Source organism: Cordyceps fumosorosea (genome assembly GCF_001636725.1).
Source record: "Cordyceps fumosorosea ARSEF 2679 chromosome Unknown scaffold_43, whole genome shotgun sequence".
Classification (NCBI taxonomy): Eukaryota; Fungi; Ascomycota; class Sordariomycetes; order Hypocreales; family Cordycipitaceae; genus Cordyceps; species Cordyceps fumosorosea.
Window position 1 is genome coordinate 39,973 of NW_017387343.1, and position 27,907 is coordinate 67,879.

General features: G+C 56.5%; 10 protein-coding genes across 10 annotated transcripts; 5 read left to right on the plus strand and 5 right to left on the minus strand.

Moving 5' to 3' along the window:
• Positions 1-263: 263 nt before the first annotated feature.
• On the minus strand, positions 264-1,034 carry ISF_09191 (Cation/H+ exchanger; the record flags this gene model as incomplete). Its single annotated transcript, XM_018852794.1, has 3 exons — positions 264-314; positions 388-722; positions 770-1,034. 3 exons carry the CDS (start codon positions 1,032-1,034, stop codon positions 264-266), a joined length of 651 nt encoding a protein of 216 aa, XP_018700002.1.
• Positions 1,035-3,511: 2,477 nt separating this feature from the next.
• On the minus strand, positions 3,512-4,981 carry ISF_09192 (C6 transcription factor; the record flags this gene model as incomplete). Its single annotated transcript, XM_018852795.1, has 1 exon — positions 3,512-4,981. The coding sequence occupies one exon, from the start codon at positions 4,979-4,981 to the stop codon at positions 3,512-3,514; it is 1,470 nt and encodes a 489-aa protein (XP_018700003.1).
• A 507-nt stretch (positions 4,982-5,488) lies between these two features.
• Positions 5,489-7,335, plus strand: ISF_09193 (General substrate transporter; the record flags this gene model as incomplete). The annotated part of the gene is made up of 4 exons (XM_018852796.1): positions 5,489-5,583; positions 5,640-6,621; positions 6,700-6,844; positions 6,908-7,335. 4 exons carry the CDS (start codon positions 5,489-5,491, stop codon positions 7,333-7,335), a joined length of 1,650 nt encoding a protein of 549 aa, XP_018700004.1.
• Positions 7,336-7,667: 332 nt separating this feature from the next.
• Positions 7,668-9,330, plus strand: ISF_09194 (Fungal transcriptional regulatory protein; the record flags this gene model as incomplete). The annotated part of the gene is made up of 3 exons (XM_018852797.1): positions 7,668-7,731; positions 7,813-8,538; positions 8,591-9,330. 3 exons carry the CDS (start codon positions 7,668-7,670, stop codon positions 9,328-9,330), a joined length of 1,530 nt encoding a protein of 509 aa, XP_018700005.1.
• A 38-nt stretch (positions 9,331-9,368) lies between these two features.
• Positions 9,369-10,526, minus strand: ISF_09195 (NADH:flavin oxidoreductase/NADH oxidase family protein; the record flags this gene model as incomplete). Its single annotated transcript, XM_018852798.1, has 1 exon — positions 9,369-10,526. The coding sequence occupies one exon, from the start codon at positions 10,524-10,526 to the stop codon at positions 9,369-9,371; it is 1,158 nt and encodes a 385-aa protein (XP_018700006.1).
• Positions 10,527-11,344: 818 nt separating this feature from the next.
• Positions 11,345-12,475, plus strand: ISF_09196 (F-box domain protein; the record flags this gene model as incomplete). The annotated part of the gene is made up of 1 exon (XM_018852799.1): positions 11,345-12,475. The coding sequence occupies one exon, from the start codon at positions 11,345-11,347 to the stop codon at positions 12,473-12,475; it is 1,131 nt and encodes a 376-aa protein (XP_018700007.1).
• Positions 12,476-15,568: 3,093 nt separating this feature from the next.
• ISF_09197 (peroxidase/catalase 2) lies at positions 15,569-18,122 on the plus strand (the record flags this gene model as incomplete). The annotated part of the gene is made up of 4 exons (XM_018852800.1): positions 15,569-15,714; positions 15,860-16,147; positions 16,208-16,509; positions 16,570-18,122. The coding sequence occupies 4 exons, from the start codon at positions 15,569-15,571 to the stop codon at positions 18,120-18,122; spliced, it is 2,289 nt and encodes a 762-aa protein (XP_018700008.1).
• A 4,407-nt stretch (positions 18,123-22,529) lies between these two features.
• ISF_09198 (Extracellular membrane protein, CFEM domain protein) lies at positions 22,530-23,154 on the plus strand (the record flags this gene model as incomplete). Its single annotated transcript, XM_018852801.1, has 2 exons — positions 22,530-22,749; positions 22,817-23,154. The coding sequence occupies 2 exons, from the start codon at positions 22,530-22,532 to the stop codon at positions 23,152-23,154; spliced, it is 558 nt and encodes a 185-aa protein (XP_018700009.1).
• A 1,862-nt stretch (positions 23,155-25,016) lies between these two features.
• Positions 25,017-26,039, minus strand: ISF_09199 (hypothetical protein; the record flags this gene model as incomplete). Its single annotated transcript, XM_018852802.1, has 2 exons — positions 25,017-25,786; positions 25,853-26,039. The coding sequence occupies 2 exons, from the start codon at positions 26,037-26,039 to the stop codon at positions 25,017-25,019; spliced, it is 957 nt and encodes a 318-aa protein (XP_018700010.1).
• A 544-nt stretch (positions 26,040-26,583) lies between these two features.
• ISF_09200 (hypothetical protein) lies at positions 26,584-27,629 on the minus strand (the record flags this gene model as incomplete). The annotated part of the gene is made up of 2 exons (XM_018852803.1): positions 26,584-26,657; positions 26,717-27,629. 2 exons carry the CDS (start codon positions 27,627-27,629, stop codon positions 26,584-26,586), a joined length of 987 nt encoding a protein of 328 aa, XP_018700011.1.
• Between the last annotated feature and the right edge of the window lie 278 nt (positions 27,630-27,907).

Sequence of the window (27,907 nt, forward strand, 5' to 3'; positions counted from 1 at the left end):
ATACAGTCGTTCATACGTGCCAACACCAGAGCTACCGTGCGCTGCATGATCAGCACTCCTCATGTCAGATGTCGCGCTTCCAGCTTCTCGCGGATTTTGTACTGGAGCACGGGAAAACTTCGCGTCCCACCAGCTTATTGATGCTCCGGCAATGTACGCCGCGAATAGGTTCGAGGTGCCCGCGTAGCTGGAAGCTGCAATGTAAGCTAGCAAGATCAATGTATGAAGTATGAATGGTGCGTGGCGAGACTCTAAGAGCCGGTTCAAGTACCGTTCCGGGCTCTGTTGTCGACGCTGATTGAGCCACCTCGTCGCTGGCGAGACGGCGAGCATGCAAATAAGAGGCGCAACGACAGCAAAGGCTAGTGATACGAATAGAGGGCGCACCACTACTTTGGAGTCGAAGGAGCTGCTGTTCTGTCCAAGGTTGGATATAATCTGAACCATGACCAGTCCGATGACGTCGTCCATCATAGCGGCACTCGTGAGAACCACGCCGAGCCTAGACCGTGCTAAGCCGCTGGTGCTGAGCACTGTGAATGTAGTCCCTAGGCTTGTCGAGGACAAGGCCGCGCCGGCAGCGAAGCACTGCAGCGGCGTGGCCTCGAAGCTGTATCGCAGAACAAATGAGAGGCCTATGGGAAATACTATCCCCGTCATCGCCACCCAGGAGGATAGGAAGAGGTTGGCCTTAAGGGAGGGCAACGATGTCGAGAGGCCGCCTGCGTTCTGTCAGTCGGCAGGTCATGTTCTAGCAGAACGGACTGACCTTCATAAACGAGCAGCAAAAGCCCGAGATATCCTAGTTGCACAATGACCTCCTCGGCACGGATGCCGATCCAATTCGCGCCCGGCGTGCCCCAGGCGACGCCAACGAAGACCTGGCCCAAGAGGCCGCAGTAGACGGCCCGGTCAAGAAGGGCGTTGACGACATTGAGGAGTAGTAGGAACGACGACTGGATGAGGATGACGGAGATGCTGGGCTCATGGTACGGGGTAGAGGCCGGGTGTTTTGATTCGGCGCTTCCCGACATTGTCGCGACTAGTGGAAGTGGAAGGTTTGATGTCCGTCATCGCCGGTGCCGTACAGGGTAGGTATGCTCCGCTTTTGCGTAGTGTTTGGTGCGCCGGCAGGGTCTCGGGGTGTCTCACTGCAACGCACTGGACCTTGCCGATGGATGGGCATTCAATTAATTGCTTCAGAATTTCGCGTCCAAGGCGTCCTGTGGCACCCGTTAAAAGGACCTCCATCTCCAGTCGGGGAGGATCTAGAGCGGCAGTTTCAGCGCGCGGGCCAGCGTACATTGCATGGCCTCTGGGAGTGCGACTTCTTCCTCCCAGATGATCGGCTTCGTAGGCCGAGGTGACTCTACACTGGTCGTCAAGGCCCGAAGAGGCGCATTCCGAATGAGATTGGGGAGAGAAATGTGAAGGCCAAATGCTGCAGCTTTTGCAGCGACTCGTATCGCTCTGATAGAGTCCGCCCCCGACCCCAGAAAGCCATCCTCGGTGCTGATGGCTGCTGGCGCGATGCCAAGCACCTGCGCCCAGATTGACTGCAAAGTTCTTTCAGCGTCTGTAGAAGGCTGCCTCCTCTCCTGCGCAGCTGTAAAGTTCGTCAGGCCTTGACGAAGAGTAAGTTCTGATGCAGTCTGTTTTAATCGAGCACGGTCGACTTTCCCCGACGACGTTCGAGGGAGCTGTTGGGCGGGGAAGTATGCAGTTGGAACCATATATGCAGGCAAAGATTGACGCAAGGTCTGCTCAGCGTCACGTATTTGATGCCTAAACTTGTGTGAAGATGTGTGGATGTGCTCTCGCATCTGACCCGGTCCGCTGAACTTGGGCGTATTCTCCGCAGGCATCTTCACTTCCTCATCAACAACGATGAATGCCACAAGTCGCCCAGTAGATGAATGTAGTACGGCAGGGACCACATCTCTCGATTCGGGGAAGGCTTTGCCAAGATGATGCTCTACTTCGCCCAGCTCAAGGCGCTGCCCGTGCCGCTTGACTTGGTCATCCTTCCTCCCTGAACAGGAGCGTGCCATCTTCTTGATACTGCACAAAATCGCCCGTTTTGTACATTCGAGATATCTGACCCCCCCCCTGGAAGTTTCTGTCTCTAAAGCACGTAGTGGGGGATTGTCGTCGCAGTTGGCCCAGTTACAGCCGCGATGCCTGGAATCGCCGAGCCTCTTCCATCACCATGGACCCCAAACGCGACGGCTTCCGAAGATGTGAAATGATGCACCACTACGCCCACGCGACTTGCAACCGCGAATATGAAGTGAACCTCGGGGACCTGTGTTCGCTCGCGAAGTCAAGGATGCAGCTTGCCACTGCATCAGGTGCTGGGCGGTAGCCTGGCGAGGGGGCTGGAGGTAAGACCGCGGCAGTGCCGTCGAGTTTGGATATTTCCGTCCGCCAAAAAGCTTCGGCAAGTTCCTTGCTGTCCTGGATGCACCTGACCAGAGTCGCAAACTGGCTTATTGGCAGCGATGCCCCGTTATATGCAGCTTCGAGCTGATCCAGTATCAATGTTTCTGACCAGCGATCACAAATTATATGATGGATAGTCATCACCATGTAGCACTCATGAATTGTGCTGTGTGTCTGTTCTTCGTCCCTTTCGCATATGAGAGCTAGGCGCAGAAGTGACTCGTCCAATGCGATGACGCTTGCATGGTCATGAGCCAGGTATGCCGTCAAGTTGCCCCCCTTTGCAACCTGCGCATGAACACGCAGCACCACTTGAACGAGTCCAATGTCTGTTTGTATGATACGCGTCCTCAAAATGGGATGTGCCTGGAAGACTCGCTCCCATGCCGCCTTGAACTGGTCTACCCCGCAGGCTCGTGACAAAGCATATGTCTTCGTGCTAGACACTCGGTAGGTTTTCGTATTGTCTGAGAGATGAAGTCCTCTTGGAACGGTGTACATGGATATATATCCTCGATTTCGCATTCATCAATTCCGAGCCGCCTAGTGACCTCCAATGTGACTTGGCTAGCGGGCTGGCGGCTCAGGAAGCTGAACGGGGGAGCCGCCGAGGTCTCCGAAGATGGCACATCCTTGGCTTGCGTCTTTTGGATCTTGCGAAGTAGTCTTGCCATTTTGAGGGAACTCCCTTGCAGGAAATTTGACAATCAATTCATCATTGAGACACTGTTACCAGAAAGCGCTGGCTAAGTGCGAACCATCGCCTCACACAGCGGTTTGCACCAGTAGCTCAAATCTGACGCTTACAACTTATGTACATAAGTTCCAGCGAGGAGTTATTCTTCTAAGGTATCGCGCTTGCCCTTGTTTTAGATGTAATTTTATTGTAGGGCAGAGGTGATACTTGAATCATTACTCGCCGTCACGCAGGTTGGGCAGACTCTCTCGTCCTGGGGGTTGGCTACCGAGATCCCGTCGCACGCCCTTGGTCCCTGTGAGCACGTACTGCCGTTTCTTTGGTCATGTAGGTTTAGATAAATTCGTTTCTCATTAGTACGTCAAGAGATCTTCAGCCCATCGCGGCCAGGATCTCGCCAGGCATGTATCCCCAGACAATTTCTAGATCGCGCAGCCTCCAGAGCGCTCCCCACCCTGTCGTCTCCTCGATGATTTTGAACAGCTTGCCCACGGCCACGTGCTCCGCGGTATGCGTGAGCAACTTGCCGGCCAGGTATAGAGGCTGGATGGCGTTTATCAGGCTGGCGCGGTGCGGGTTGGTCAGTGAGATGCCGCACACGCGGCGCGCGTGCCACACGGCCGAGCCCTCCGGCAAAGGCACCGGCTCGTGCCGCGGGCGCATGTCGAGCATGATGAGACACGTAGCATGGTATACCTGGTTCGAGGATATGGCAGGATAGTGCGCGAAGAGGATGGTTGGAAAGGTCTGGCCGTTGTCTTCCGACACCAAGGTCGGCAGCGAAACATCTGGTCTCGACTTGAGCCAAAATTGTAGATGCCCCCACAGAGCCCTCCATTGAACCGCAAACGGCCTCCTGTCCTGACGATCAGGTTCCCGCAGCTCCGTGGCCCGCGTGTGCCGGTACAGCAGGTCGCACGCTTTCGCGCAGAGGTACACGGCCCAGTTGGCGTGCATGTCGCTGCTCTCCAAGCTGCTCCGATAAAACGCATCGCGCACAAACGCATCCGCGCCCCCCTCAGCGCCGCCGGCAACGACACGTCCCGGGATCGGCGGGGCCCAGCTCTGCAGCGCCAGCACGGTGCTCTCGGCGCCGGCGGAGATGATGGCGCCGCAGACCTCCATGCGCGCGTAGCACCAGAAAACAGCCTGCAGCACGCCGCCGGAGAAGCCGTTGACCTGGAAGAGGTCGAACAGCGCGGCGCAGCCCTCGATGTGGCGCCGCCAGTTGCGGGGGCTGCCCGACATGAGCTCCATGACGGCCAGCACGCACGCCGTCACCAGCACCGTGGCCGAGGAGGAGCTGCCCGGCCGCTCGAGAAGCAGCAGCCGGATGGACTCCTGGTAGAGCTCGAGGCTGTCGCAGTTCTTCGCGGAGGAGCCCAGGCCGGTCTTGCGGCGCTCCGCCTGGCGCGCGGAGAAGGCGAGGACGGCGTAGAAGAGCGCGGGCGAGCCGGCGGCCATGATGGGCACGTGCACAGCAAAGTGCCGCGCGTGGTCGAACTTGTCGAGGTACGGTGCGCACTCGATGATCCAGTTCTTGAGGTACTGGATGAGCGTCAACTTGGGTATGCTGACGCGGGTAAAGTCGAAGCCATGCTGCGGAGGTGGCGGTGGCGGATGCTCGCTCTCTGCTTCGGCGTCGTCGCCGTCCTGCTGGTCGGCCGCGACATCGAAGCTGGCGTTCTCACCGGAGGCACGCGCAAATAACACGCCACGCAGTTCTTCCTGCAGCTCGATGAACCGCGGATTTTTGGAATATTCGTCGAGCGTGGAGAAGGACTCGGGCGACAGGAAGGAAATCTCCTGCGCCGGGCTCGGCCCTAGGTCTGGTTCATCCATTGTCGAAGATCGGCATCCGTCGCTCGAGCGTCATCGGCATTGATGTAGACTGTTTATATCCCTGTTCAATATAAATCCTGAAAGGCGCCACAGTTCATGGCTGGGTGGACACCATCTCATGAATGAATTCATCTGTCGAGTCAGGATGAAGACGATGGCCTGGGGCAAAAAGCCAATTCCCTTCCAAAAAGAGGGGTCATAGCCTACGGCCCCCGAATCCGGTCTAGCGGCGCTTAATCTCGGCCAGTCTGGGCTCACTCACCCCGAATATCTGTAGCTCGTTTTTTTTTTTTCTTCCAGTCATGCGCGCTTCAGGTTCCAGCTGGGGCTATTCTGGGGAACAATAAACTCGGGGGTGGTGTGGAGGAATCCGGGGGTTGAGTTTGCCTTGTTTCGCATGTATATATAGACCGATGCCTTGGCCGTTGATGAATGAACCGTTACCCGGACACTACTCCGACTTTACCTCACAACTCCATAATAGACCAATTGTTTATAGAACTCATCATGGAGTCGGCTCAGAGGGCCCTCGCGGGCAAGAAGACGCTATGGCAGTCCATTTGCTCAAACCCCAAAGTCGTCTTCATCGCGCTGTTCGCGTCGTAAGTCTCCTGTCCAGGCACTTCCACTCCAACCTTGTCGCTTACCTGTCTACAAGTCTTGGTGGCTTCGAATATGGCTATCAGCAAGGTGTCTTGGGTCAGTCCCTCGTCATGACGCGCTTCACCTCCAACTTCCCCTCCGTCGTCCACTCCTCCTCGGCCACAGGCTGGTTGACGTCCATCCTCCAGCTCGGCGGCATCCTGGGCTCCCTGTCCGCCGGCATCCTCAGCGAGCTCATCTCGCGAAAGCGCACCATGTTCGTCGCTTGCCTTTGGGTCATTCTGGGCAGCTACCTTTACATCGGCGCCCGGGCTGGCGCGCCCTCCCTCCTCTACGCCGGCCGCTTCTTCACCGGTGTCGGCGTCGGCATCTTCAGCGGCGTCGCGCCGCTGTACAACGCCGAGCTCTCCCTCCCCGAGATGCGCGGCTTCCTCGTCTCCTTCTACCAGTTCGCCACCATCCTCGGCATCATGCTCTCCTTCTGGATCGGCTACGGTAGCAATTACATCGGCGGCACCGGCGACTCCCAGTCCGACATGGCCTGGCGGCTGCCGTCCATCATCCAGGGACTGCCGGCGGCCGCCCTGGCCGTCGGCATCTGGTTCATGCCGTACTCTCCGCGCTGGCTGGTCAAGGTGGGACGCGACGAGGAAGCCAGGGCGACGCTGGCCTGGATGAGGAAGCTGCCCCTGGATGACAAATTGGTCGAGGCGGAATTCTTGGAAATCAAGGCCGAATCTGTCTTTGAGAGAAAGGCGTTTGCCAGAGACTTTCCGTCACTGGCCGAGGCAGCCGGTCAAAACGGCTTCAAGGAGCAGATTGCCCAGTACATCAACTGCTTTCGAACCCGTGATAACTTTATGAGAATTTCAACGGGATTCCTCACAATGTTCTGGCAGCAATGGACTGGAATTGACGCAATAGTATACTACTGTACAAGCATCTTCCAAAGCCTCGGGTTGACGTCTGGGACAAATGCGTTGCTGGCGACTGGCGTCACCGGCGTGGTGTTCATGGCTAGCACGATCCCCGCAATGGTGAGTTTTCTTTTCCTTTTTTTTTTTTTTCGATACTATCATTTATGGCGTAAGTCTGTTTCTAACAGTTGGGCTCAGTTCATCATTGATAGAGTGGGCCGAAAGCCCATGTTAATTGTCGGGTCGGTAGTCATGGGAATTGCCATGGTCGCCGTTGGCATCATCGTGGCCAAGTTTAGACACGACTGGGCCACCCACGCTGCAGCAGGCTGGACCGCTGTCGGTATGTCTCACCTTGACCGTCTTTCGTCTCACCAACCTTTCACCAAACTAACTCTCCTTCCAGCGCTCATTTGGGTATACATTGCCGGGTTCGGCGCGACCTGGGGTCCGGTGTCCTGGACGCTCGTGTCCGAGATCTTCCCCCTTTCCATCCGCGCCAAGGGAACCTCCATCGGCGCCTTCAGCAACTGGCTCAACAACTTTGCCATTGCCTTCTTCGTCCCGCCCATGCTCGAGGCCTGGGCCTGGGGCACGTACATCTTCTTCGCCGTTTTCCTGGCCGCCGGCACCGTATGGGTTTGGCTCTGCCTGCCAGAGACCAAGAACGCGAGCTTGGAGGAGATGGATCGCGTCTTTAAAAGCCACACTGGCGCGAGGGACGCGCAGCTGTTGCTCGAGGCGCAGCAGGAAGTTGGTCTTACGGCGCTGTTTGAGAGCCAAGGCATGGTTCACGACAAGTCTGGGTCCGTTGCTGTGGTTGAGCACGTCTAATTACCAATTAAGACACCGAAAATGTAGCAAGTCTTGTTTTTAGCATGGATTTCTGGGATTATTCCCGAATTTAACAGCCTCGTATATACATGTCATTATTCAGAGTTTCCACAAACACCCATTCAACTCCAGCTGCACCAGCGCGCTGTACTGTGGCTTATTTAGTGGAGTTCCGCGACATCGTAAAGCCTCCTCCTACACCAAACCTCAAGAACAGTCTTTCCATCACGGGCCACTATGCCTGGCCAGTAGCCCGTCTTTTCTTCTCACAATACCCAGGCGATGTAGCTTGAGTTTTGCCATATTACTCAAGCGTCCAGGGGTCGCCCACCATGCCCGTGACGCGTAACACGCCGCTCGAGAAGCGAAGGGTCAAGACGGGCTGCGTCGCGTGTCGTCAGCGTCGTCGAAAATGTTTATCTCTATCCCATCACCAATATCTTCAGATTCCTTAATCGCTAACAAGTACCTCTACAGGTGACGAAAAGAAACCGCAGTGCAGCAACTGCGAGTCAAGGCGGGTAAGCTGCAAGTACGCAAACGCAGCGGATCGCCCATCTGGCACATACGCCGAAATCAAGGCATGGGCCTCTTCCTTGCTCAAAATTTTACAGCACTCGCTGACTCCATTCTTCTGCCAGTTTATCAATGAAAAGTCCCCTACGATCGAGCCAGTAGCCGGCTCGGAAGATCGTGGGGTAGCCTCAACTCTGCAGCCTCCTCGCTCTGGCGTCAGTTGGCAACAGCCCCCGCCAAGAACTACGGCACGCCATCAAGCACCGCCGTCGAGCTGGGAGGCGTACTTTGATACTGACCTCACCGAATTCTCGCAAAGAGATATTGCCTTGCTGCGCCAGTTCCGGTACCGCACCGCACCGTGGCTCGAGGCTGGTGATCCTGACAGCCGCTTCGCCGTCGCCGCGCTGCAAATGGGCCAGAGGCATGAGCTTATTCAAACCCTCATCATAGAGCTCGCGGCTTCTCATCTTCTGCGTCACTCAAAAAGCGCTCCTTTGCATGACGCCCGGGTAGGACTGCCAGAACTGGCCCCAGACTTGAGGCTCGTCGCAGATACTCTCATCAGCCTCACGGAGACGCTTTGCGCTGGCCCTCTTGCCTGGAAACAGTTCCGATTGCCGCACAGCGCTCCTAGTCATATCAAGGAGCCGTTGCAAACTCTTGTTTGTCAACAATCTCGCATCGGTATGCCGCTTGTCGCTTCCATTTTCCAAGTATTATCTAACCGGTCGCGCAGACCTAGCAGCGTCTATACTTACCTTAGCACCACCTGCGACAAGCCCAGATTTCTACTTACTGCAACACTATGACAAGTCTCAAAAAAAGACTGCAACATTCACGGCTTACAACTGGGCTCTCCACCATCTCACAGCATGTCTTCACTTCGTCTTCCACGTCAGCGCCGGTTCTCCAGCGGCTGCCCAGAGTCCGCGTACCCCTGAACAAATTTCGATTTCTGGCGCTCCTACCGACTGGCACACTCTCTGGCTGCGCATTCAAACGTGGTACGACACGCGGCCCGTCGAGATAAAGTCCCTGGTTGACGTTGGCAGCATCGAGATGGGCCATATCGACCCCGCGAATGCAGCGTCTTTTCCGATACACCTCTATTCGAGCGCAATGGCCGTACAGACGGCCGTCTTCTACCACATCACTGCGCTTCTTTTGCTCCAAAACAAGCCTCGTCTTGCCGGAATTCCTGGTCGTCGCCAGCATTTGACGTCGCCCAACTGGCATGCGAGGGCCATTGCGGGCGTCGCCACGTCAAACGACTATGCTGAGCAGTGGGATCCGATCGTGATTGCGTCTCTGATGTACGTCGCGAGAAACATGACGCATTTCGCACAGCAACATGCCGTGCTGGAATGCCTACGGACTGTCACTTCCCAGACGGGAATTATGCTCGACGAAGAAGCCAAGCAACTGCGCGCTCAATGGGCAACCGCAAACCTGGTGGAGAGCCCGCTTTCTCGTTGAATCGAGGTGAATATCATTCCATCACATTATTGTTTTATCTATGCCTTCGCTAATCCAGCAGTGATTGCCTCTGGACAGAAGGGATAATCATTGTATCCCATCGGGTCCTTTTCGTTGTAAAACGTGTCCCTGTTATACGGCGCAAAGGGCACGTTGTGCTTCAGTCGAAACACCAGGTCCGGGTTCGAAATGTACGGCCGCCCAAACGCAATCGCCACCTTCCAGCCCCTGTACGGCCCATCGAGCGTCTTCGCCGCCGTGTCCAGCTTGTAGTTGCCAGCCACGAAGACTGGCGAGAAGTCGGCCCACGCGTCCAAGATGAAGTCGAGCGACTGTGGCCGCTTCGTGAACGGCTGCGGCCGGGACGGGTCCGGCACCGCCACGTCCAGTTGCGATGGATCGCCACGCGGCTCGACCAGGGACAGGTACGCGAGCCGGTGGCCGCGCTCCTTGAGGGCGCGCACGATGTGCCCCGTCTGCTCCCACGTGTCGGAGGAGTACGACTCCTGGTGCAGCGCGAAAGGGCTCAGGCGGAGCGCGGTGCGCTCGGCGCCAATCTCCCGCACGACGGCCTCGACGACCTCGAGCAGGAAGCGGCTGCGCTTCTCGACGGAGCCGCCCCAAGCGTCGGTGCGGTTGTTGACGCTGTCGCGCGTGAACTGGTCGACAAGGTAGCCGTGCGCGCCGTGGATCTCAACGCCGTCACCGCCGGCGTCGACCACGTTGCGCGCCGCCCGGCGGAATTCGTCCACCTTTTGCCAAATCTCGTCCTCGGTCAGCGGCGCCGGCGCCTCGGCGCGCCCCGCGAGCTGCACGTCCCCGCTTGACGCGTACTTGAACCCGCGGCCCTGGACGTACGCCGGGTCAGCGCCGCGGCCAAGGTCCCACAGCTGCTGGAACACGAAGCTGCCGCGCGCGTGGACGGCGGCGTAGATCTGCGCCCAGCCGGAGACCTGCGCCGAGCTGGCGACGCTGGGCAGCCACGGCCGCGCCTCGGCCGCGCCGGACACACCGGTGGCCTCGGTGATGATGAGGGTGCCGGGGACGCAGGCCCGGTCGCTGTAGTACTGCGTCATGATGTCGAGCGGCGCGTGGTCGTCACCGTTGCGGTAGCGCGTCAGCGGCGCCATGACGGCGCGGTGCTGCAGCGTCAGATTACCGACCTTGAGAGGTTCCCAGAGGCGTGAATTAGGCATCGCGAAGGTGTGTTGGTCCAAAAGGCAAACGGCGAGTTGACCTCACTACGCACCCGATGCGTCTACACTTATATATATGCAAAAATTGAGGCCCATCGTGATGAGTTTCAGCTAAGGGCTTAATAATGCAAAAAGTCTCTGATCTGATGTTTCCTGGAAGACATTTTCCTACGGATGGCCGTTGGCTTACAAATAATCATCCCCTTTTCGCTTTGCGGCGGCTCTGTATTCGGCCAATGCGCCGTTAGCGGCTGCGCTTAACGTTTTCTGGGCGTAATTCCACCAGTAGGACTTTAATTTCCATTCCAAAGTCGGTCGTTGGAGCACGCCATCCTGAACTAACCTTTGGCGTAGGGGCGGGTATTACGTGGATGGTGGTGCGTGCGGACAGGAATAGTTTCTGGACATTCAGGGACCATGTACGGATAGCTGCGCGCGGCAACTAAAAACCTGGACCTATTTTCGTAACATCTGGAGGGGCAGGCCATTTTCTCTTGGAATAACTCTGGTGCACGCTGCGCGGAGGTATTGACTGCTGTTTGTGATATGATAGAATCTCCAGGGTAGGGATTATTTTAGGCAGCCAACGCCCAAGGCTGGGGCCTGCACCAATTTTTTCTCCCCTCACATCTCTCTTCTGGATGTTGGGCAATTTCACGCCAGGCAGAAGCTCACATACTTGTGCAGCATCCCTTGCGCGATGCGTGTGTCTCCTCACGGAGATCGTGATGAATACGAGGCAGCCGTGGCGCGATCGTGGTTAAAGGGCAGCCGACGCAAAGGACAGAACAACTCCAGGATTTGCCCACACCATCAACATGACCCCCTCTCTTGACGCATTGAGCGTCGAGCTCATGCAATGCATCCTCTACAACCTCGAAATCGCCGACGTTGGTGCTCTGCGTCTCGCCAGTCGCGCCGCCAATGCCCGTATCCTGCGCACTAACTACCCGGAATGCTTCAGGACGAAGCGCTGGCTCTGGCTCGACACGCGTTCGCTCCAATTGTTCGTGCGCCTCACGGCTGTAGGTCAGCCGGCTTGCTCTCTAGAGAACCTCACAATCGTTGGTGCAGCGGTGAGCTCGCCCGACGAGCTCGACGAGACGTCACAGCACCGTGCTCTGCTTGCAAAAGCCTTTGAGAATCTGAAGGCGGGCTCCCAGATCGGAGCTCTGCGGTCATTGGCCCTCACGGTCGCCCTGAGGCCTGAGGAGGACATTTCACCGTCAGACGAAGAAGTGTCCGGATCAGAGGGATGCAAGTCATCGGGGTTTCCGACTCAGGATTTTAGGCACTGGCCGTATGTCTGGGATCTCGCGCAGCAGGCGCTCGCGGTGACCTTGCATGCGCTGGGTGACTCCGGCCTCGGCGTCCTCGAACAGCTGGATCTCTTCATGGCACCTCAGGGCTGTAGTCTGTACCTTCAAAAGTTCGTCGACATCCCGGTTCAGTTCCCAGCGTCAATGGCTTCGTTCCAAGGCGTCAAGGAGCTCAAAGTGAGTCTATCACCGCCGATGAAGGCTCCCATGTACGACGGAGATGGCTTCGTCGAGGAAGAGACGGAAGTGCTAGATGACAATGGGCGGGCCGTTGCATACCCTGCGAACATCCTGCAAGATGTCGTGCGCACCTTGATAGTGATGGCCCCGGAACTGGAAACCCTCGACCTGCATTGGTTCTCGCTGAACCGAGAAACGAGGCCCCATGATATGCATCCTGACGAGGCACCGGCGACTTTGACTAAGCCTCTACGGGACTGCTGTCTGCGAGGGCTCTCAGTTAGCGATGCTCAGCTGCTCGCCTTTTTGCAAAGCACCCGCCCAGCGCGGGTGCACTTCGAGTACATGCAGATGCTCGGAGGGGGTTGGGATACTGTCCTGCAGCACATCATCAGCGCGAGCAGCGGCATCAAGGCCTGTCATTTTCGCGAAGTAGATCATACACTTTGATGCACCAGGTCGGCCCAAGTTCGCGTGGAAGCACGGGAGCCCGGGGCCGAACACTCTCGTGCGAGAAGAGGGCGTCGCGAGGCTGCCTGTCCGCTACCTCACCATGCTTAGCCGAGTGCCAGGGTCAGGGAGCTTGTTTCTATGGAGAAGCCATGTGATGGACAGATTTGGGTCGTCAGCCTATTCCTACAATTTTGCCAAGTTGAATTCAGGGTGGCAAAAGAAGAGAGGGCCTTGGGATGGAATATTTGATGAACAGATCGGGTAACGTGTGCTGATACACGTAATAGCTTCTAAACCAATGCTCCTTGGTCAACATCTCGATATGTATACCCCGCGAACCGCTTCTTGGAACTGTAATATAGAACGCCTGGGGGTTAATGATATTGCTTGTAGAAGATTCGAATACAACTCTGACGCGGGAATCGGCCGCGGGTGACCGCAAGTGCGCGCAGTCAAGGGCTTGCTGTAGGGGTTTCGCTGGGCCGAATTCCACAGCGCACTCTATCCGCGGGTCCCGTGAAAAAGACAATTGCGATATCAAGCTACCCGCAGCGAGCCCCCCTGCAGTAGCGTTACCCCAGGTTGATCTCCCGGTCGATCGAAATCTTGTGGTAGCTCAAGGGACGTGAGATTTGCGCCGTTGCCTGAGGCACTTCCACCAACAAAGTCGCGTAGACAACGAACAGGTGCCAGCCCTGTGCTATTGAACCAGACGGATTGAACAACAACATGACTCTAGATCGCGCAGAAAGCACAGAGTTAAGCACGGGAAACTGCGTGGCTGCCGTTGTTTGCCGGTAACTTCACAATGACCAAGACTTGCTCAACTCATCACATGGGACAAAACTGCAGTCTGAGGCTGCAGCCTTGACAATTTTGAAAGAAAGCGAGACTGCGGACGGTTCACGGCGTAAAGAACAAATGAATAGCCCTATCCCACCTAACAAATGCGCGAACAATTAAAGGCGAGTGGTGCTTATGGAGAGCTGTTCAGTAGCCGCTGGTCTAGTAATGTTTCAACAAGGAGGCGCTCCTTCGGCCATATTACGATAGATAGTGATATCCGGGTTTCTCGCACAATTCTGGAGCCACTTTTGTGATACCATCCAGGAATATTGGCAGCTTGCGGAATGGCGACTGTTAAAGGCTGATTCGTTCGAGACTCGGATCCTGCTCTCGGCAGCTTATGGCTCAACAAAGCACCACTGATTACTGGCAGCAAGTCGGAACATTCCGTGGCCAAGTTTGGAGTCGAACAGAAACGTCGGAGCCGAGTTGCAAAGCAACAAGATACGGAACCCATGATTCCGGTTCCGAGAACGATTAAGAGCAACGGTGCCGGGGATGGCCCGAAGAGCAGAGGTACATCAGCGGAATAACAATGTGTCTGCTGGGGCTGTATTGTTGGGAAAATGAGATAATTGCAAGAACAATTTCCTGCCTGGCAAGTTGTATCCCTTTGCCACGGTCAAGATTCTTGCCTGGTTGACGGGTCTGGCTCGCCGTTCTGTTCGCAACTTGTGGCTAACGCGCGCTCGATTACCCCGCAGTTGTTGAGGTAGCAACCCTGGATCTTGGGTCCCGCTGTTGATTTGAAAGGCAGTAAGGGGTACCTGTGATGAGTATGGGAAACCATTGCTAGGTGCCACGGAAGATGGTCGGCCACTTTTGTAGTGCAATTGAATTGGAATACTCGCCCGCAACGGTATGCGCTCCGCGTAAGCTGGCGCAATAATCGAGTCTGGTCGTGCCACTACTGGAAAGAGGGGTAGTTCTGCGGCTGTGTGTCCTGTGTCGCAGTGGTGTGCCAGCTGTCTAAGATCAGCACCAAACCGTGTTACGGGGCGAGAAAGAGTCGGGCCAGGGCAATGCGGTATATATGATAGAAAGCGATTCTGCTGACCGTGCAGCATGAGAGTAATTGGTTGGCCGATGATTTGCTGGGGAAGGCGGCCGGACGGGACAACTCAACGACCCGGCATTGTGCATGGCCAGACCGACCATGTCTATCACGGGAGTCAAAGCTTCGCGTAGAATCGAAGAACTACCTAGTAGTTAGCTAGCACCCCAGGCTGGAGGCGTGGCATGAGTGGGTCGATCATGTATTTCGAGCTTTGAACAGGCCAGACCCAACAATCCTCCTGTCCGCCACCGAATCCATAAAATGTCCATCGGCTCCACGGAGCGGTGCACACCGATGACGACAGGCGAAACGGCCGCGTCCGACCTAAAACCGAGTGATGGGTGGCGACGATGATATCGGGGCTGGCAGAAGAACGGTGGGAGGCTCGATGGAGGTGGCGGCCATTTCCAGGGACCGACAAGTCATGGCTTCGGGGGTACTATTCTGGCGTGGTTCCTTCAATGCGTTGCAGCCACAAAAAGGAGGGGGAGGGGAAACGCAGTGCATATGTAGGTTGACTGCATATCGACGCTTTGGTGCGGCGCGGTGATGTGGTGAACAGAGCGGCAGCATCACGGCGACGTGGGAGAGGATGGCCGAGCATCGGCCGACAACGGATGCGGAAGACCGGCGGAGAGACCGAGAGCAAAGCCAGTATTTCTAATCCAAGATGGAAGGAGATGGATAACTCTGGGAGGTATTCACGGTGCCCGCGGGCCGTACTAGGCGATACCGTGAAAAGTGGTGATGTGGGAAACAACGCTTGGTTGCTGGAGTCGGGAGGGCGTTTGCGTGTGGTGCCACTTTTCTGTTTGGTGGGCGACGAGACCAGCCAGCCAACAAGGTGGCAGCAATTTGCAGTGAAGCAGCCCCGCCAACGAATCAGAGGCGGGGCATTCGTCATGGCCTTTCCGAGATGGTACAGGGCATTTTAGCGGGGGAGGTCCCTGTAACTCGAACCTTATATGCCATTTTCACTGCTTGGGACGCCCAAAAGCCTCTAAAAAAAGGCGAGCGAACTTGACAAGACCGGCGTGCTGCTCCGAGTGCCGTGTTGCCCCGCTCCATCACACGGCCAAGCTCCTCCAAGCTTCCTCCTCCTCGCCCCCCCTCCTTGCTCTTGACTAGTATTTCTTCCCAAATAGCCACCCATCCCATCCCATCATTCCCCTCTTCCTCCTCCTCCCATGTCCTCCGATTTCAAGGTTGCTATCTCCCACAAGAGAGATATTTCTACAGACGATCAAAGTCCTCGCAAGAAAATGACCCAAGAAAGCACTGGCAAGTGCCCTGTCGTGCACACTGCCGACACTGGCAGGAAGAACCCCGATTGGTAAGCCCCATCGTGTCCAGCATCACCGCCGTTTGGCAAGCCAGATTTTCTTGCATGAAAGCTTCCACATTGGAGTTTTGGCCTTCCGTGGCGCAATGGCTTCATCTCGTTTGCCAACTTGGCTGCTAACACATCCTCTACCCAGGTGGCCCAATGCCGTCAAGCTCAACATCCTCCGCCAGCACAACCCCTCCAGCAACCCGTACGGCCCCGACTTCGACTACGCCGCTGCGTTTAAGTCCCTCGACTACAATGGCCTCAAGAAAGATCTCCATGCTCTCATGACTGACTCCCAGGACTGGTGGCCGGCCGATTTCGGTCACTATGGCGGTCTGTTCATTCGCATGAGCTGGCACGCCGCCGGCACTTACCGCGTCTTTGATGGCCGTGGTGGCGGTGGCGAGGGCCAGCAGCGTTTTGCTCCCCTCAACAGGTAAGACACCAATTACTCAACTGTACTTTATCAGCTACGTTTCACTAACGGTACCTTTAGCTGGCCCGACAACGGTAACCTTGACAAGGCCCGTCGTCTCCTCTGGCCCATCAAGCAGAAGTATGGCAACAAGATCAGCTGGGCTGATCTGCTTGTTCTCGCCGGTAACGTGGCTCTTGAGTCCATGGGCTTCAAGACCTTTGGCTTCGCCGGTGGCCGTGCCGACACCTGGGAGTCTGACGAGGCCGTCTACTGGGGCTCCGAGCCTGAGTGGATGACCGACAGCCACCGCTACGGCAAGGACTCTAGTGGCAAGCGTGACCCCGAGAGCCTTGAGAAGCCTCTTGGTGCTCAGATCATGGGTAAGTCTCCTTCATGTACCGCAATACGTCAAGCTTTGCAGCACACTAACAGCAACCCAGGTCTCATCTACGTCAACCCTGGTGTTGAGGACCCCGTCGTTGCTGCTCACGACATCCGCACCACCTTTGGCCGCATGGCCATGAACGACGAGGAGACTGTCGCTCTCATTGCTGGTGGCCACACCTTTGGCAAGACCCACGGTGCTGCTCCCGACAGCAACGTCGGTGCCGAGCCGGCTGGCGCCGGCATCGAGGCTCAAGGCTTTGGATGGAAGAACGCCCACAACTCTGGCAAGGGCCCTGATGCCATCACCTCTGGCCTTGAGGTTACCTGGACCAAGACCCCTACAAAGTGGAGCAACCAGTTCTTCGAGTACCTCTTCAAGTTCGAGTGGGAGCTCACCAAGAGCCCTGCTGGCGCTCCCCAGTGGGTTGCCAAGAACGCGGAGCCTTTCATCCCTGATGCTTTCGACCCCAGCAAGAAGCACCTCCCCAAGATGCTGACAACTGATCTGTCGCTCCGCATGGATCCCGCTTACGAGAAGATCTCTCGCCGCTTCCTCGAGAACCCCGATCAGTTCGCGGATGCGTTTGCCCGCGCTTGGTTCAAGCTGCTGCATCGCGATCTGGGTCCTAAGGCTCTCTACATCGGACCCGAGATTCCCTCTGAGGATCTCCTCTGGCAGGACCCTATCCCTGCTCTGAACCACCCTGTTGTCGACAACAACGATGTTGCTGCTCTCAAGAAGGCTATTCTCGACACTGGCCTCAGCACCTCCAAGCTCGTCTCCACTGCTTGGGCTTCTGCCTCTACTTTCCGTGGTAGCGACAAGCGTGGTGGTGCCAACGGTTCCCGCATCCGTCTCGCCCCCATGAAGGACTGGGAGGTCAACAACCCCGGTCAGCTCGCCGAGGTTCTCAAGCAGCTCGAGGGTATCCAGAAGAAGTTCAACGACTCCCAGAGCGGCGGCAAGCGTGTCTCGATTGCCGATCTTATCGTTCTTGGTGGTGCTGCTGGTGTCGAGCAGGCGGCCAAGGGCGCTGGTGTCGACATCACCGTCCCCTTCACTCCTGGTCGCATGGACGCCACTGCGGAGCAGACTGACGTTGAGTCCAACAACTACCTCGAGCCCATTGCCGACGGTTTCCGCAACTACGCCGGTCGCGCTGCCATCGACCGCCTGGAGCACTGGGTCGTGGACCGCGCTCAGCTGCTCACTCTCACTCCTCCCGAGCTTGCCGTGCTCATTGGCGGCCTCCGCACCATCAACGTCAACTACGACGGCTCCTCCAACGGTGTCCTCACCTCGCGCCCTGGTACTCTGAGCAATGACTTCTTCACCAACCTCCTCGACATGAACACTGTCTGGGAGCCCATCCAGCCCGAGTCTGGTGTTTACAAGGGTAGTGACCGCAAGTCTGGGCAGCAGAAGTGGACTGCCACCCGTGTCGATCTTATCTTCGGTTCGCACGCTGAGCTCCGCGCTCTTGGCGAGGTCTATGCCCAGGCCGACAATGCCCAGAAGTTTGCCAAGGACTTTGTCGCTGCTTGGGACAAGGTCATGAACCTGGACCGTTTCGACGTCAAGGTCGCCAGCAAGCCTCGTCTGTAAAGTAATGCCATGAATTTATGCCAAGATAGTTATACCAATTTATCAAGAATTGATACGATTCCCACGTTGTTCATGTTCCATAGATGTCATGTATCGTGCCATTCGATCGGTTCGTAGACGCTGTTCCTTTGCCGTTGCATCAAGTGTCGGTGCTGGATTTGAAGAGGCAAACTGTCGTTGAACACGGCAGCCAAATCGCTCTCCCGCCTTGTTGGCTGGCACAATGGTGTTCTGTCGTCAGTTGTGCCTTGTGCGAATTTAACTCCACAGGGCCTTGCAATTCTCTGCATTTCAATACTTCAGTGAGGCACTGAGAGTATCTGAAAGACTCCAAGCCAGCGGATCTCTGAGTTTTCTCGAAACGCGCAGGCAGTTGCGAAAGCTCCCACCTCAAGTCTTTAGCGTGCCAGCACCGTGACAAGGCCTGCTTGATAACAATGGTTTTTGCCTCGGATGGGCAATTTGAACCGCCAGTCATTTGCGTGATGGAAGAAACGGCGAGCCGTTCCCAGCTCCGTCTCCAACAACTTGACCACCAGGAGGGTGATTATGATTTACGGTCCTACCGCCGAGAGCCACCACCACATTGTCCTCGGTCCGTCTTCTCGCAGCTCCGCGATGGGAAACGGGGGCGTGCACGTAAAAGTGGTCAATGAAGTGGCCCTTGTCAATAACCAAGCTATAGCTGCCTGAGCCAAGAGAGAGACAAGGTAATCTCCGCTGGTGCAGTAGCCGCGCCGTGGAAATATTACTGGAGGCTACCTTGCTGATGGGCGGATGGGGTTCAGTGGACGGCGAGTGAAAGCGGCCAGCAGCAGCAGGGACCCGCCAGCGCCCACCGAGGTGCGCAAGTTGGTGATGATTTCGTTGTTAGCAGTGCCGGTTCAGCCGTCCCGCAAAGTTGCCCCAAGTCTGGTTGTGTGGCGGATTTGGAGCTCTTCGAATTGATAACCAGCTACTAGCCTAACCATCGATGGATGCGCTATTACTGCGTACGGATACATTAGACCGGATCTGGCGAGATTGGTTACCGGTTCCAGAACGCAATTCCTCCAGCTGCTAATGGTGAGAAGTAACGGAAAGAGGCGGCCGAAGGAGCGACAACGCCAGAGCTATAATAGGTAGCTCAGGCTTATTATTATTATGGGCTGGGGGATGCACTTGTACCTGCGTCGGCCTGACCCGTCGCCATGGACTAGTTATTAGTTGTTCTTGCAAAGTCGGCCATCTTGGAGAAGGAAAAAAAGAGACGAGGCTCTTGGGAGGCGAGTTCGACTCCGGGGGTGACGGAGGTTGGCGGATGAATTGCTTAGATTTCGTCTACGCTGGGACTATTGAAAGAACGCATTAGATTGGCTGCGCGTTCGCAGAGCCTCACTGGCGCTTTCAGGTGCGTCGCCAAAAAGGGGTGTCTGTTCGACGTCGATTTACGCGGGCGCACGGTTTATATGTTTATATGTGGGTTGTATCGACGCCGAACAGCACTGCTGACCACGGACTTTGGTGAGAGAGGGAATGAAGGAGAGCCGACGATGGATTGGTTCACATGCCTGCATCACCCCTGCCAATAAATGAAGACCAGGGGGGGACCGCAGTCAGGCCACCGAGGAAAGTGGGCGACGCCATTCGCGGACGAGGAACGGAGGAGGCTACGAATCTGGGTAGTGATGGACGCTGGTGGCGGCCACGCTAACTGCCAATCAAGGCTGAAAGGAAGATGTTTTTGCCAAGCCAGAACAAGGTTGTAAAAGTTCAGCTCGAGATGAAAAAAAAAAGTTGGTTTCGATCGACAGCCGGAAGAGGCACTTGGCCTGCTACAACCGTACGAGGGGGGACAGGCTGACTTCCTTCATAACAAGAAGGGCGATATAGACAGCGAATCTCCATCGAGAGGCGGGGAATGGGTTGTGTATTTGCAGGTTCACGACTCAAGCAACAGGGGGGGTTATTATTACGTACTGGGGGGTTCTGACAGCCGGGTCTCGTTCTCCTGAGCAGTCCTGGCGCGTGCCCCCCCTAATAATAACCAGCACTGGGTATTCCCCAGCGGATCAATCACATAAGCGATTCTGGGGGCGGCTGATTTTGACAGGGAAAGCGGAGTAGCGAGCGAGAGCCCGAGATGTTTCTGTTTCCACAGTCTCCTCCTCCTCCTCGTTATTTCATGGCCGGCCCGCCCAGGCAAGCCACCGGCCGAAGAAGGCTGGGAGGAGCTGCGTTTTCGCAGTGATTGGTATCAGTTGGCATGTGAATGGCTGCGGCGGGCTGCTATTGCTCATTGTGCTGCTGGGCGCCTGGGATGTGTAAAGTACAGAACAGGAGAAAGCAAACAAGATCTGCATCGGCCGTGTTCCCTGTTCCCGTGTGGCGCGGAGGCGGAGGCTCAAACAACACCCCTGGTTGGCCGCCAGCCTGCATCGACGTCGACAGGACCGTCCGTTCACATGTTTCGCGTTTACAAGCATTGAATCGTTGAATTGAATCAGAGACAGCAACGTGACACGCGCGAAAACTCTAATATTCGTGTCCCCCGCATTGATGCCCTTGGCCGGGGGATGCTCGCCTGAACTTGGATCACGATTAGGGATACAGGAATGTGTGGCAGCTTCTGCCAGAGACAATGGAAACCTCGGAAAGGGTGGGAAGCAGAAAGAAAGAAAGAAAGAAAAAAAAATTTGCCGTCGGCCTTGCAGCAACGCGCCGCACTATCCGTCATCGAGCGCACTTGTAGATCGAATGGCTGGGTTGTTGGCAAAGATCGTCGGGTCATGACCAAAGGTACTTTCCGTGCCACCCAGGCACACCAGGCTGCCACGCTTGCTGATGAAGTTCGAGGCAGAGGTGGAAAAGGAGCCGGTGTCTCAGCTCGGCAAATTACCTGGGGTAGCGGGCTGTAGCAGGTTGATGGTTGATCCAATCGATAGCCCGCAAACCAAAAAAAAAACCGACTTCATTAAGAGGTCAGGCCTTGTAATTCGACGACGCAACCGCGTCAAGAGCCAATCATGGTGTTCTGTACGCCTACGACTAGCGCTCTCGGGTTCAATCTGTTTATTCCAACAAATTATTTGCTCCCGTCGATATTAATAAGAACTTGTGATAAAAGGTCATACGCGCATGTCAACGGTGGGACGGCGGGACAATGGGTCTACCTATCCCTGTGAGGCCGCTATACGTACTGGCAAGTATAAGCCATCTGACAGCTGTCTACTCGGTAGAGCTCTCCTCTCCAGGGCAGCAAAGCCTGTGCCTGTTGAACATTCCCTTCCTCGACCTGCTGGATTGACGCTGGCATGTACCTTTCTGTGCCAGGCTTTGGCCTGCAGAGGAAGCGAAGCGACACTTGGCTCAGTGAACTTGGTCGGTGAAAACATGTCACGGAACCAACAAGTATGCGGTTAGCTGAGCAAATTCCGATCGAGCTGCAAACGGTCACGAATGATACGACGGCGCTGCCGCGGTGGTTGCACACCCGGGCACCCAGCTTAACACGACAAGCCGCGTCCAATGCAGCACTTGTCAACAGCATGCCTCGCACTCCTGCTCGCAACAGCAAGTTTCACTATTTTCAAGCGAGCGGCTTGTTAGCCAAGGCAACGCCGCAGCACTGCGGCCTTGTCCCCCCCAGCAGCCGTCATCACGCGCTGCGCTGCTCTTGACCGGGTACTCGGCGAACAACCGCGGTGGAGTCCGACAACCCGGTGCCAACCCAGCTCTGGACGTATCGACCGGGTCTAACCCGAAGTTGAAGTTTTGGCTTCGTGGGGAGAGGGAACCAGATGACGGCGCCGTCCTATTTTTTATTTTATTTTATTTTTTTGTTGTTTCTTTCGAGCGGCGCTGCCCATTCGTTCGCCGCCGCCCATTCGTTCAAAGGCGCCGCCGCCACCGAGTTGGCGGCAGATAGCGTCCAACTTGCCACTGCACGGTCCCGCCCGCTCATGTTGATCCCAACTGCTGACGAGTTACCAATAACATTCACAAGCTTTTCTGGTTTGGCAAGCTCGGACCAGAGGATGAGCGGGATGCTCGTCGCGCGCTCCGTACCGGTTGGCTGTGGGAACTTTCGCCACGCCCACCCCGGACAATTGTGCCCACACCCCCCCTTCTCAGTCAGTCAGTTGCTCTTGCCAATCTCGGTCCTATCCCGGGGTAGTCGATGTCGACGAAGGCAAGAAATCAACATGGCTCCTGCTCCCGTACCTGCCTGGGGGAGAGAACGACCAGGGGCATGCATAACTCGCTGGGATGTTCCGTTCTCATGAGCCTCCGCATCCGCATATAAAGCTGCCCCCCCCCCCTTCTCTTCCATCCATTCCCTCCCTTTCCCCTTCTCCATCCCAAACACTTACATTCGCTTAATCTGTACTTTTACACAAGTCCAATCCATACCCTTCAACCGTCAAGATGAAGTACACTGTCGTTGCCGCCCTCTTCGCCGCCCTGGCCGCCGCCCAGTCCGCTGACGACATCCCCTCGTGCGCCAAGACCTGCCTCGACGATGCCGTCAAGAAGGACACCACCTGCTCGACCACCGACTACGCCTGCATCTGCCCTCACATGACCCAGCTCCAGGGCGACGCCACCGGCTGTGTCATCGCCGCCTGCGGTGCCGACGTTGCCGTCAGTAAGTCATCCCCAAGGAGTTGATTGTCTCTGTGCCGGCTCCAGCGTTTCCTAACAAACCGCTCCAGGCAAGGTCCTCCCCGCCGTCCAGGCTCTCTGCAAGGCCCAGGGCTCTGCCCCCGCCTCCAGCTCTGCTCCCGCTTCCAGCTCGGCCCCCGCCAGCTCTGCTCCCGCCAGCTCGGCCCCCGCCAGCTCCTCCGCCCCGGCTTCGTCCGCCCCGGCCACCACCACCGCCGCTCCCAAGACCACCTCCTGGACCAGCGTCCCCTGCGACAGCACCACCGTGGCCTCGCAGACTCACCCCGGCAACGGCACCGCTCCCACCTCCACCACCGTCCCCGTCGCCGGTGCTGCCGGCCTCTCCGTCGGTGTTGCCGCCATCGCCCTCGCCGCTCTTGCTCTGTAAGCGAGCCCTTCTGTGATGGAAGCGTGCTTGTGAGCTCGTGGTCGGGGATCCCGCTGTCCATGTTATGAACTTCATGATGATGGATGTCTGTGGCTATGTGGGAACGTTCAAAATGGCATTTTTGGATTGGGCCAAGACCATCCTCGTAAGAGAATGGGTGTAATTACAGAAACTTAATAAACCAGTTTAGGTCTGGATAATAGTAATGTCTGACTCTACTGTTTATACAATTTGATTCTCGTTGCGCTGTGTGATTGTATTCAGAGACCGCGTACACCTCCAAAGCCCAAGTAATTTAAAACATGTCGGTCCAACTGCCAACTTGACGCTGCCAACCCGGACAACCCGTCCTCGGCGTGCGCGCCGGAAATTAGGAATATACCTGCTGCGTTACGTGGCTGCTAGTCACGAACCGCGCGCATTTTAGACAAAGGCACCAAGTGGACTCGGCCATCGCTCGCTCGCCCACTATGCTACGTTGTATGTTAGTGTCCCAATACCTTTGTGGTTCGATCGGGCTCGGGCAAGGTATAATTGGTCCGAAAAACCAAGCTTTGTTAGCCCAACCCTCGTTAGTTAGCTCTCGCAGAGAGAACAAGACCGGACGGACAGCAGCTACGAATGGCGCAGGCCCTGGGCGCCAGTGGCGTCGCAGCTCTTCTTCAGGAAAGGTGATGTTCTGGAAGAACGGCCAAGGAGAAGAAAAAAAAAAAAAGCAGACAGTCTAGTCACTCACTGGCTTGCCTCTTCGCTGTCGGAAAATTTTCGTGGGCATGATGAGTACGACCTGGTTGCCCTGCTCTGCTCCCGCTGTTCAACATTCCTTGGCGATGAGAATCCGGGGTAGAACCGAGTCAGATGAACCAACCTCCCCCCATTGTTTTCGTAGTCCGGGGAGAGCCAGAACAAGGAGAGGAGGAAGGGGGAAGAACGCCCACACCACATGGCGAGAACGGGAAAGCCGTCCGCGCCACTGTGGGCTGGAGGAAATTACGGATCGTCACCGGCAGCCCAACGAGGCAATCGTCCGAGTGCAGCTGCGAGACACTGGGCGCCCACCTGTGTATGCCGGCCAACTAGTTAACTAGTTGTTTGGCATATAGACTGCGTAAAATTTCATGGTTTCAAATTTTCATCTGCTTCATGTACCTCGGTGCTGATTGGACTCCTCCTCGATACGTCCGGTCGTATGATTTATCGTTCTCTTTTTTGGTAGACTTGCTAAAAGCTAGTTAGTGTTGGATGTCACTGGCCTTAAGTTAGTTATAGCCTGTGGTTGTTTACGTCCACTCTATTATTGGGGATTGGGAGGAGATGACCGGGGTGAATCATGATAAAACTCAAAATAATTTGCCTCGTCATTCTGTCCAACAGACAAAGTTCAAAGATTGATGCCCTGCGGTCATACACTCAGTTCATTCCTTGTACCTTGGTAGCAGCTCTCCGTCACTAACCGTGCCGCTGCAGACCATGAGAGCGGCAAATGACCTAATCTTAAAGATGCTTTTATCTCATGCCAATTATCTGCTCAATCTGTCCCGTACTGCCCAAGGCAAAGCTATGGCCTGAAGGTCCTGTCATCTTGGACGCATTCAGTCTTGGTGTCACCCAGCTACCCGGTACCTCACATCATGAGCCAAGTAAAAGACAAAATACTGACACGGCTCCTATGAGGAGTTGAGCTTGATACAATTTATTATACATGTTTTTTGTGTGCAAAGAGCATCGTTTTGTTTGTAAAATTCGCTGTAATACCTGGTTTGTATGCTAGAATGACAATGTATAGTGACCGCTGATATCCAACATCTTCCCACTATCCCAAATGTCCTTGGTTGGCGCGAGTGTTCCATTCCACCACTCTGCTAACCACTGCCGCCACTGTCGTATCTGCTACTACCGTCACTCCCGGTTACTTCACCGGGAGCCAGCCCCGAGGCGCCCGCCAAGTACCAAACCGAACCCGCGATCCAGCGAAGCGCCAGCATCGACAGCATCATCTGGGCCTGGTCCCTGCCGTCGCAGGCGAGATATATGAGCCTGCCGTCGTGGGCTCGACACGCATTGATGTTGCAAGTAAGGCCGTCCACTCGAGCATCCGGGAACCCCTCCCACGGGGACAGCATCTCGTCGAAGCTGTGGTCGTCCGGCGTCGCCATGTCATCTCCCTCAATACAGTTCCGCCCGAGCCAGTGGAAGGAAAAGGCCGCCTGGTACGTCGTCACCCGGCCGTTCTTGTCGCGTTCGGCGGCCACGTGTGAGGGCTTGAAGCCGACCATGCCGCGGCGGAAGAGCTCGCAGATGTCGTTGCCCAGCGTGAGGAAGTTCCACGGCCGATCGCCTAGCGACTGCAGAATTTCAATGGTGGTCCGGACGTACGACCGAAAGTTTTTGTCGACGAAGCGGCCTGTGAGGCGAAGAATGGAATCCAACGCCCGCTTCTCCAGGTTGATCACGGCGCGCGGCACGATGCGCGTGTACTCGGTCGGCCCGGCCGTGCTCATCACGATACATATTCTAGCATCTCGCTCGAGCACCCCTGCGAGGGCGAGCCGGAGAGGACGATTGTTGTCTGCGGTGGGAGTTGTGCCTCCCGCTTCGCTCGGGGAATCAGTCGTGCTGGATCCATGTACAACTGCGCAAAGGGCAAGGGGGGGTCAGTCGGGGAGGGTGTGCCGCGAAGCCAAGAGTGGCGACGTACAAAGCAGCCCGAGCCTCTTGGCTTGATCTCCGTATCGATGGACACGGTCTTGGATGGGGAAGAAAGAGTAGAGCGAGACAATCGGCATGGCATAGAAGAGAGCATTTTGCCAGCCATTGAATTCCCGCCGGAAGAGGTCGTTACTAGGCTCCTCGTATAGTTCGGCAATTCGTTTTAATAAGGGCATCTTGTCTCTGTAGACTTGGGGAGGAAAGTTCTCATCTGGTAGCCGGCGGTGAGCGTGTGGGAGCCAGGGCCACAGGATCCCACGGTCAGAATGATCCGCTGGTGTCGAGTGTAATAATGATAAGAATGCATCGGCCATTGCGATGAGAAAGCCCTCCGGGGGTAGTAAAGTGTCGTTGGATTAACAATAGAATGGATGGCTTGGGACGAAAATTGGAGATGGACCAAATTCCATGGCTCTATATTGCCGCTATCTCTTCAACAAGGCAATGGCGACTGGAAGGATATGTGATGTCTGGCTCTTGCCGTAGCGGCGCTTGACATGTGCTATGGGTGACGTTCGCTGGCAGTCACCCGCGCCGCGATTTCAGAGAAGCTTATTTCAAGACCAAGACATATTGAAAGCCGTTTCCCAGCTAGAACATGATTGCATCCCTGGCCTGGCTTATCAAGCACCTCGCCGCCAACTCACGACGGCGCCGACTTGAGAGCCTGGATGCCGGGAGTTGGTGAATGAATCAAAAAAAGAACAAGAAAAATATTCGCTACAACGTTTCTTGATGCTCCTCGATAGCTTGAACCCAGCCGTGGACTTTCTCGGCGACCTGGAGACTCGTATCTGCTCAAGTTAGTACGATGTCGCCTCCCAACACTTTACTGCCAAAAGCCCGCACTCACCTTCTCTCGTGCAAAACGCATGCGCAACATCGCCCGTGTCGACCTCGATCGACGGCCGCCCCTGTGCATCCCCGCGCGCCTCGTGCCTCGCGATGAACTCGTCGCGCAACCCGTTGTCCACCCAGTGATCGTGCTTGCCGTAGAAGAAGAAGAACCTCGGCGCCACCCCGGCACTACCCTCCGCCGCCTCGGCGTCCCAGAGCGCGTCCTCCCACGTGTCCTCGCGGACCTGCCTCAGCTCCGACCGCCCGAGGTGGATGGCCTGCCACACGCCGTCGCGGCTCTTTAGCCACTCCGCGAGCGTCGCCGCCGCCGCCGGGCTGAAGCCGAGGTACCGCGCCCACACCCAGCGCAGCGCGGTCTGCGGTAGGAGGAGCAGCAGCGCGGCGGCGATGCGGTGCAGGTTCGCCTCGACGCCGGGGAGCAGGCGGTTGCGCTGCAGCGCGGTGACGCGTAGGCCGCTGGGTGAGCGCGCGATGTGGCTGATGGTCGGGAAGAGCAGGAAGCCGTGGCGCAGGCGCAGCCCGGGTTTGGGGTGCTGCGACTGCCGGCGGAAGGTCTCGACGGCGAGGTAGGCGCCGATGGAGTGGCCGGCCAAGATGACGGCGTCGTACGGCTGACCTTGCGCGTCGCGCTGCGCGGCGACGTGGGCCCAGACGCCGTTGACCTGCGCGTCCAGGTCGTACGGCGGGTTCTGCGCACCGAACGGGGCGTGGTCGGCGTCGCGGAAGCCGAGCAGGTTGCGCCCGTAGATGTCGTACCCTGTGGAGCTCTCCGTCTTGTCGAGCAGCGCGCGCAGGCAACGCAGGAAGTCGGTGTAGAACTCGACGACGCCCGGGTTGCCGGGGATGAAGTAGATGAGGGCGCGTCGTCGGGCGCTCGACGGCGAGGGGAGGGACAGGCTGGCCTTCATGATGGTTACGATGGCGACATGGACGAAGATGGCGGGTGCAAACGGGTGCGTGCGGTTGGTTATCTGATGTTGCTAGAGGGAAAAGGGGGGCGCTCCGTGGCCGAGCTCACAGCAAGACATGTTTCGGCTGCTTGCCGGCGGCTGAAGTGTATCGTGATATTGTGGCTCGTCGACATCAGCTCCCGACCCGAGACAAGTTCAAATTTGGGGATTTATCGACGTGTGCATTTATTTACAGCCTCTTGTGTGCACTGCTTCCTAGGTGAGTGAGGTCGCAC